The following is a 9,998-nucleotide window of genomic DNA, read 5'->3' as shown; positions in this document are numbered from 1 at the left end:
GGCTGTGCTGGGTCTTTAGTTGTGGAGAACAGGGGTTACTCGCTAGTTTCGGTGTCCGAGCATCTCATTGCAGTGGCTTCTCTTGTTGCAGAGTACAAGCTCTAGGGCTCCAGGGCTTCAGTAGTAGCGGCCCCCCGGCTCTAGGGCACAGGCTTAATAGTTGAGGCACATGGGCTTAGTTGTTCTGTGGCGTGTGGGATCTTCCTGGATCAGGGATTGAACTCGTGTATCCTGCATTGGCAGGCAGATTCTTTACCACTGAGCCATCAAGGAAGCCCCACCTGTACTGTTCTGAGGTGTGATAGTTTAAGAGTAAATCTGACTTGAACTTAATGCATGTTTAGAGGATGTCTAAAATTCAGAACCAGGCAGATCCACCTCCTCTGACCCTAAACGTAGTCCAAAGCTAATTGCTTGAGGAAACTGAATCCCTAAGACCACAGCTGGGGAATTTTGAAGTGTGTCCCTATTCCACTGAATATCAAAGAAGCCCAACTGAAAAACTGTGGACTGAGCAAAAATTATTTTTAAAAGTGTTATCTTGAACAGTATGACTCAAATGGAGGAATTAAGGAGATTGGCAGTGAAAAGGCATCAGAATGTGAAATTACTTAAAAATTTATTGACAATTTTGCTTGTTACATATTAAAAAAATCTTTACACTTAAATAAAATACTGGAAAAAATTAGAAAAATGGTAACACTGAAGATTAATGAGGATGTGGTTATTAAGATTTCTTGTGTACTGTGATAGTAATGTAAATAGCACATCTATTCTGAAAAGCAACCTGTTAATTTTTGGCAAAATTGAGCATTCCCAATTACATAGTGTAGGGGAATTATTCATGTCAATATACAAACTTGCTTAGTTTTGCAATTTTAATAGTAACAGAGTGTTGACGGCAATTTAGGTGTCTATCATCAAAAGAGTGAATGAGTACAAACATGGTAGATGGGCAGTACTTATGTGCCTGGATTCTGAAGCTAGACTGTTCAAGTTCAAAAGCAGGCTCCAACACTTACAGTGGAAGTAAAAATTTGAGTTATCTGTGCCTCATTCTTATCTACAAAATGGGAGTAAAAATATCATAGGGTTGTTGGGAGAAGTATATGTTTTAAAACATTTAAAGCACCTGAAACAGAGTTAAGCATTGTTGTTGTTCATACTCTAAGTCATGTTCAACTCTGCAACCCTGTGCACTGCAGCACGCCAGGTTTCCCTGTCCTTCACTATCTCCCAGAGTTTGCTCAGATTCATGTCCATTGAGTCAGTGATGCTATCTAACCATCTCATCCTCTGATCCCCTTCTCCTCCTGCCTTCAATCTTTCCGAGCATCAGGGTCTTTTCCAATGAGTCGGCTCTTCACATCAGGTGGCCAAAATGTTGGAAACTTCAGCTTCATCATCAATCCTTCCAGTGAATATCCAGGGTTGATTTCCTTTAAGATTGACTGGTTTGATCTCCTTGCAGTCCAAGGGACTCTCAAGAGTCTTCTCCAGCACCAGAATTTGAAGGCATCAATGCTTCAGTGCTCAACCTTCTTTATGGTCCAACTCACATCCATACATCATGACTACTAGAAAAACCATAGCTTTGACTATATGGACCTTTGTTGGCAAAGTTAAGCATTATTTAAGTACTAATATTACTGGTAATATGAAAGCCTATGCAAGTTCAAAGTTGTAAGTTGTAGGTTTATGTTTAGCAACAAGAGAATATTACAAAAGCAATAACTTTAAAAAGAAGAGGAACATTTATTGCACATCACTTATGTGAATATGCTTACATAACTCTACATAGTTTATAAGACAAGCATCAGAGACGTACATTGAACATATACGAATGGGTGCCTATAATAAAGAGTTGAGTTTAGGAATAAAGTGGAAGACTACAAAATAAGAAAGGGGCCTGCTTGAATTATCTTGCTAATATGTTATGAAAGGAGGAACAAGATTTACTCATGCAACTGAACCAACAGTTAGAACCGGACATGGAACACGGACTGGTTTCAAATGGGGAAAAGGGTACATCAAGGCTGTATATTGTCACCCTGCTTATTTAACTTATGGAACTTCCCCGGTGGCTCAGAGGTTAAAGAGTCTGCCTGCAATGCAGGAGACCTGGGTTCGATCCTTGGGTCGGGAAGATCCCCTGGAGAAGGAAATGGCAACCCACTCCAGTATTCTTGCCTGGAGAATCCCATGGACGGAGGAGCCTGGTGGGCTACAGTTCACGGGATCACAAAGAGTCGGACACGACTGAGCGACTTCACTTATTTAACTTATATGCAGAGTACATCATGTGGAATGCCAGGCTGGATGAAGCACAAGCTGGAATCAAGATTGCCGGGAAAAATATCAATAACCTCAGATATGCAGATGACACCACTCTTATGGCAGAAAGTGAAGAGAAACTGAAGAGCCTCTTGATGAAAGTGAAAGAGGAGAGTGAAAAAGTTGGCTTAAAGCTCAACATTCAGAAAACTGAGACCATGACAGCGGGTCCCATCACTTCATGGCAGATAGATGGAGAAAATGGAAACAGTGAGAGACTTTCTTGTTTTGAGCTCCAAAATCACTGCAGATGGTGACTGCAGCCATGAAATTACAAGATGCTTGCTCCTTGGAAGAAAAGCTATGACAAACCTAGACAGCATATTAAAAAGCAGAGACATTACTTTGCCAACAAAGGTCCGTCCAGTCAAACCTATGGTTTTTCCAGTAGTCATGTATGCATGTGAGAGTTGGACCATAAAGCAAGCTGAGGGCCAAAGAGTTGATGCTTTTAAACTGTGGCTTTGGAGAAGACTCTTGAGAGTCCCTTGGACTGCAAGGAGATCAAACCAGTCAATCCTAAAGGAAATCAGTTCTGAATACTCATTGCAAGGACTGATGCTGAAGCTGAAGCTCCAATACTTTGGCCACCTGATGGAAAGAACTGACTCAGAAAAGATCCTGATGCTGGGAAAGATTGAAGGCAGGAGGAGAAGGGGACAACAGGGGATGAGATAGTTGGATGGCATCACTGGCTTGATGAACATGAGTTTGAGAAAGCTCTGGGAGTTGGTGAAGGACAGGAAAGCCTGGTGTGCTGCAGTCCCTGGGGTCGCAAAGAGTCAGACACAACTGAGCAACTGAAGCCAGTAAAAGCTATGTTGAAAATATGCAAGGTTAAGTCAAGAAAAGGATCCCAGAACCAGAGAAATAACCACCTAACCAACTTGGAAGCTATCCTATCCTTGATTTTACCCTTAAATCAGGTAATATCATCCTTACCATTTCAGTCAACTTTGGATAGGTTTTCTTAACAGAGTATTCGTATAACCTTTCAAGTGGCAAACTGAGGTCCAACGAGAATTATGATTTGTCAAATGTTGGTCAACTGGGGTGTTATCTAAGTGGAAGGTTCCAGAAGAAAATGAAAATTTTGAGTGACCTACAATTTTTAGCAAGCCAAACTGTCTCCAGTGTATTAAAAACTCTACAGGTATTAAAATGACCCACATTTATCTCACTCAGAACTGTTTTAAAAAATTCATTAAGTCAAATGACAAATGGGAAATTATATAAAAGCTCTTTACAAATAAAGATAAGATGAACAATGAAGAAAAAGAAATTCATGTAAGGAAAAAAATGTCCAATAAACATAAAAATTTAAATATCACTGATCATGGTTTTTTTTTTTTTTAAATTAAAACCAGTCACCATTTATCATCAAATGGGAAAAATGTGTTATCATGGTCATACCCAGTTTTGGCAACTGTGTTGGAAACCTCATTTACAACTGGTAGGAGTGAAAACTGGAACATTTCTGGAAGGCATTTGGCAATACATGGCAGAAGACTTAAAATAGTGCATACTTTCTGACTCAGCAGTTCCCTAGAATTTATCCTAAACAATGATCACACATGACAAAAAATATCTAATTAAAAGTACTAGCAACACCGGATAGTTTATAAAAGCAAAAATATGGGATCTAACTCAAAATCCCCAAGTAGAGGAAACAATTAAATTTTGGAAAATCCTAATGATAGGATACAAATAATAATGATCAATATTTAAATATAAGCTCTGCTCATTTGTAGCTGTATCGCTCAGGGAAAGCTAATTACTCTCTTTGCACCTCAGTTTCCCTGTAAAATATGGGTCTGTTGTGAGGGTTAAATTAATAAACCTACCTAAAGCACTTAGGATAACACTGACACATAATAAGAACTCAATAAAAACTTTTTTTTAAGCAGAAGAACATTGTAGCCTAATATCCTGGAACAATGTTACTGATTTAAAAAATTGACTACAAACCAGTATGTACACAATGTTTTTCTAAAATGTATCTCATATACATACATTTCTAAAAATAAAACCTAGAAGGATATAAAACAAAATAGAAACTATACATCTCAGGACTTCCCTGGTAGTCCAGTGGTTAAGAAACTGCTTCCACTACAGGGGGCATGGGTTTGATCTCTGGTTGGGGAACTAAGTTCCTGCATGCCACGCATGAGGCACACCAAAAAAAAAAAAAAAAAAAAAAACCAAAACCAGCACATTTCTTTAAATAATAGGATTATACGTTATCTTTCTTATTTTTGTCTGTATTTAATTTTTTTCAACAACAAATACATGTTACTCGTACAAAAGGTAAAAGTTATCTATCATCTACCAGATTTAAACAAAACACTGTCATATATTTGCTCCAGTTGGTAATGAGTCCATCCCAAATTAGTAGGGTAGTACAGTAAAAAAATCAGAATATAGGCATTTCTCCTTACAGCTTTTATTACTGCACAATACAAACTTGGTTTCTATTTTACAAACCTTATACACAAAAAGTTTTCTTCCCCAAAACTACTTTATTCCAGTTTCCCCTCTTCCTGCAGAAGGATGATCTAGATTCTCTATGTTATTCTTAGCGTTTAAGTTAGAAAGGCTGTCACAAAAGTGAACTGGCCATATGAGGAAACCAGGGCAAAGAACCAACTGAGTTCTCACTGATTTCCATCCTGAGGGAAGAATACATGGCTGGCAGTGGTGAAATGGGGCAATTATAACATCTTTTCTTGTAACAGCTGAGAACCAGCCCCAGTGGTGGACAGATTGTCTTAGTCACATGAGCCTTTTGGGGTCTATTTTCTCTAGGTGAACCAGAGGTTTCAGCTGCTCCGCAAAGTTCCTCATGTCATCAGAGACCACGTCCTGCCCAGCTGGTGCAACAACACTTAGTTCCACGAGATAGGACAGTGACAAGGCCTCAGTGTTTTCCGTGTTCCCTGGCACCAGGATGCGGAAGACCTTGTACACCACGATCTTCATGATGCCTTTCCGGAACAAGTGTCCCCTGGCAACAAACTCGTGGTCCATGCGAAAGCCCATCTCCATGAGGAAGTCAGTGAGGTTCTCAGATGTTGCAATGTCCACGCAGTTACGCACCAGGGCATGGCGGTTCTTGTCTCCCATCTCTGGCTGCCCCAGGTAGCGAAGATGCCAGGGTGCCCCTGTCCTATCCAGAGAGCGTCGGGCCCTTAGAACAAATGGACTCGCCTGCTGGCCCTTAAGGAGGAATACCATCTCGTGGTCAACAAAAGTCTCGGGTTCCATGTTGTCACATAAACCACGAAGGCGGTGGATGAGGCTTTCCAAGCTGTGATCTAAAACACTTCCTGAAGAAGCAAAAAAGCACTATTGAGTTCCATCTTTCATTTTGCGTAATGGAATTAGTGAAAGATTGAAAAAAAAATGAAAAACCAAAATAATGTAGTGCAGTGTTTTGTAAACCACAGGTCCAATATATGAGATTTTAGAGGGGTTACCCTGCCAAGATCTTATATAACAAGTTAATCTCTTTTCAATTTTTTGCACTGTCTTATTTGGTACTAGAAGTTAGGTCTTGTTTAGTAATGCTAATCTCTAGCAGACTTTGGGGTTTAACAGGCAACAGTATCTACCTAGAATAATTATTTTATTCTATTCTAAAATAATATATATATTATTTTACATAAGACAAAAAATAACAAATAAAACAATATGTGTGTGTGTGTTAGTTGCTCAGTTGTGTCTGACTCTGCAACCCCACAGACTGTAGCCTGCCAGGCTCCTCTGTCCATGGGATTTTCCAGGCAAGAATACTTGAGTGGGCGGCCATTTCCTTCTCCAATAAAATAGAATATTTCCCTCCAATCTCTTTTCACTTTCCCGGTTTATTTTTCTTTAGCCTAGCACCTCAATTCTTTAGTCATCTTTCAACATATCAAATATGTATTGACTTTTTAATCATCTTTCTTTCTCTACTGCTGATACTCCAATGCTACGAACATATTCCTTTATTGACTAAATCTGTTAAAGTAAATAAAAATATATTACTGTAACTACAGTAAATATTGACAGCAGCACCCAAATGACTAAATTTTTGGAAAAGCAAGAGTGGGTCCCAGTTATCATAGGACAGATCATGGGAGTAGAGAGTGGGTCCTACATTCAGAACAGTGTCAAAAAAAAAAAAAAGAACAGTGTCAGACATGTTTTTTTATTCTTCAAACATTTAAGGAGCTTTGTAAATGCTGGTCACATACTTATACTTACTGAATGGCACCATGCTAAGAAGTAGGGGCCTAGTCTGCCCAGAGATTATAGTTTAGTGGGGGAAACAAAAATAAATAAATAAGTAAACCAATGAAGAAGCGATAAACGGGATATGAAATAGAGAGCAACTGGTAGGGGTGGAGAAGAGGAGACCTCTTTGAGGGCTTGGAGTAGTCAGAGAAGGTCTTCACAGGAATGACAACTGAGCTGAGGCCTGAGGGATACAAATGAGATGGCTGTTTGAAGGGCTGGAACAAAGTACAGAGGCTGGGTGATCAGAGGTAGGAAAGAGCTTGGGGAACACAAAGAAATGAAAGGATCTCAGTGTGGCTGAAGTATGGCAAGCAAGATGGAAGATGATCATGAAATGAGTATTTGGGATGGGCCACAGCATGCAGACCTTATCTGCCGCCTGTACTAAAGGCTGTATTTTATTGTAAGGCCACTGGGCAGTTATTAGCTCCACACTTTATTATCCACGCAACAAGGAAAGATATGACTGGATTTACAATTTAAAAAGATCATTCCAGGAAAACTGGTATGGACGCTTCAACCAGACAGGGTCATGTGAAAAAAAGTGGGAGTGAGGGGAGGTGAGTCCAAGTTAAAAGAGGCTTAAGAGACACAGTTTTCATATGTAATGCATGAGACAATATTATGTCCTGGATCAAAACAGAAGATGGAGGAAACTTCTGAATATGAATTAGACATTAGATGATATTAAAAATATACTATGAATTTTTCAGGTAATAATGATAGTATTGGGGTTATTAAGGAAAATACTCTTGCTTTTTTAGAGACGTATACTCAAAGTGTTTGGGGGTAAAATGTTACGAGATCTGAAACCGTCTTCAAAAACAGCAAAAGGAAAAAGATAAAGCAAATATGGCAAAAGGACAGGAACTGAAATCTAGATGACTAGATCTAGAAATCTAAGCTGACTGTTCACAGGAATTCCCTGGTCATCCAGTGGTTAGGACTTGGTGCTCCCAATGCAGGGGACCCAGGTTTCATCCCTGGTCCAGGAACTAAGATCCTGCATGCCATGAGGAATGACCAAATTAAAAAATAATAATAGAAATGGAGTGTTAACTATACTAGTCTCTATTTTCTTTTCTCTGAGATTGATTCCTGAATGCATGGCTTAAGCAACTGATGACTGACAGTGGCACTGAGATGGGAAAGACTGAAGGAGAGGCAGCTTGAGGACTGAAATTAACAATCCTACTTTGTTCATAGTAAGTTACTAAATGGATGATCTGAATTAAAGTCTAAAGTCTTCCACTAAAGATTAAATGACCTCCTGAAAATCATAACCCTCTCGGGGTCTTGAGTTTTCTCATCTGGGAAAGTTACTTCATTTCTATTTCCTGATCTATAATTTGGAACTAATAACACTATCATAACATTACCATATGATCTGTTAATCTCACTTCTGGGCATTCACTCTTAAAGAATTCAAAGCAGGATCTTGAAGATGTATGTGCACACTCATGTTCACTGAACATTATCTATGATAACCATTTAGGTAGAAGCAATCCAAATGTCTGTCAGAGAAATGGATAAAGAAAATGTGGTACATACAGACAATGGAACATTATTCAGATTTTTAAAAGGAGATTCTCTCACATGCTAAACGGTTAACATTGAGGACATTATACTAAGTGAAATAAGCCAGTCATAAAAAGATAAACACTGAATGCTTCCACTCCTATGAGGTTATCTAAAGTTGTTAAAATTAGAAACATAAAGTAGAAAGGTTGTCCCCAAGGCCTGGGGGGAGGGGAAACGAGGAATTACTGTTTAACAGGAATAGCATTTCAATTCTGCAAGATGAAAAAGTTCTAGAGATTAGCTATACAACAATGTGAAATATTTAACACTACTGAACTGTATGTTTAAAATTGTTTGATATGGTAAACTTAATGTTACATATTTGTGACCATAATTAAAAGTAAATTGGGAAATAAAAGGGTGCCAGAAATTATGCAGGTAGCCTTTACATAACAGCCTCTCATCTCCAGGAAAGCAGAATAGAAAAGAGGAAAACAGGTGATTCAAGCTCCCTAGCTCACTTACCCTGCAGCAGGTACTCCATCATGTTAATGGTGCCCCCCGTGACAGGCATCATTGTGACTGGAGGTGCCTCCATGTTTATCTGTTTAAGTTGAAAACGACAGAACTAGATTTGGAGTCCCCAGTCAGGTAAAGCACAGGATACACCTGGAGAAGAGTTATACTTGTTAATACATGGGAGAGGCAGAAAGACACCAGATCTGCTTGGGTCATTGGCCTGGACACGAAGATTCATTCATCCACACCTTCAAAACTTTTTTAGTAACTGCTATAGGTCAGTTTCAGGTGATCCAGAAATACACAAAGGAGGCCTGATCATGGAGTTACAGCATAATCTTCCAGTCTCAAGGTCTGAAACCCTTCAATGGTTTTCTGTGCACCCTGGGAGTCAATGTCTTTCTTCTAAAATGAGGCCACGATATTAACCCCCAAGGCTTTGTGGCTCAGATGCCATAATGGACCTGCAATTAAAGACTGAAAGGTGACTTAAGGACTCTCGTATGCCCTTCAATTTATAGATGAGGATACTGAGGCTTGGGGAGGAGGCTAAGGACACACAATAGGTCGGTGGCAGAACCTAGGCCAGACTAAAATCTAGGCGTTCCACCTCTCTGAAAACCTTTTAAAGAGATTGAAGCGAAAGCGCGAAGTTCTTTCCATTGATGCTTTGTGTTAGTCGTTCAGTCGTGTCCGACTCTTTGTGACCCCATGGACTTAGCCCGCTAGGCTCCTCTGGCCATGGGACTTTCCAGGCAAGGATACTGGAGTGCGTTGCCATTTCCTTCTCCAGGGGATCTTCCCAATACAGGGATCAAACCCGGGTCTCCTGCATTGCAGGCGGATACTTTACCGTCTGAGTTTACTAGGGAAGCCCCAGTGATGCTTTAGGGCCTTCTAAATCCAGCATCAAAAAACGTGCCCATTTACACCAAAAACACACCTCCGAGAGCGTTCCAGCCTCTTCCAGCAAAGCGGGGGACCGTATTCACCCAAGCGCCTCCGAGCAACAATCACCACCCCCAGCCCTAAACTTGAAAACCCCTGTGTAGTGCAACACTGCTCTCGCCTCTTCCCACTTCTGGCAAAAACCTTTCGTCGCGCAAACCTCGACACCGCCACTCTGCGACGTAAGGGTGCCGAGAGGACATAAAAGTCACTTCCGCTGTACGGCAAGCAGGAGCTCATGCGCAAACAGCGCGCTGCACGGAAGATGGCGGCCTCCTTAGGAGCGGTCCTTTGGGAGAGTCAGGAGGCATTGACGTCATAGGCCGTCCTCTAGGAAAATATTTTTTTTCAACTGTGAAGACCTGGACGTGTTTTTGTCCAAGAAATCTCTTGGACCT

General features: G+C 40.3%; 1 protein-coding gene across 1 annotated transcript; it reads right to left on the bottom strand.

The window, feature by feature from the left end:
• Nucleotides 1-4,761: 4,761 nt before the first annotated feature.
• MED18 (mediator complex subunit 18) lies at nt 4,762-9,785 on the bottom strand. Its single transcript, XM_043909447.1, has 3 exons — nt 9,596-9,785; nt 8,659-8,802; nt 4,762-5,660 (listed from the first exon to the last, which is right to left on the bottom strand). Exons 2-3 carry the CDS (start codon nt 8,729-8,731, stop codon nt 5,107-5,109), a joined length of 627 nt encoding a protein of 208 aa, XP_043765382.1. The 5' UTR covers nt 8,732-8,802; nt 9,596-9,785; the 3' UTR covers nt 4,762-5,106.
• Between the last annotated feature and the right edge of the window lie 213 nt (nt 9,786-9,998).

This window comes from Cervus elaphus, chromosome 8 (genome assembly GCF_910594005.1).
Source record: "Cervus elaphus chromosome 8, mCerEla1.1, whole genome shotgun sequence".
NCBI classification, from domain to species: domain Eukaryota; kingdom Metazoa; phylum Chordata; class Mammalia; order Artiodactyla; family Cervidae; genus Cervus; species Cervus elaphus.
This window is presented reverse-complemented; position numbering and strand designations above follow the sequence as displayed.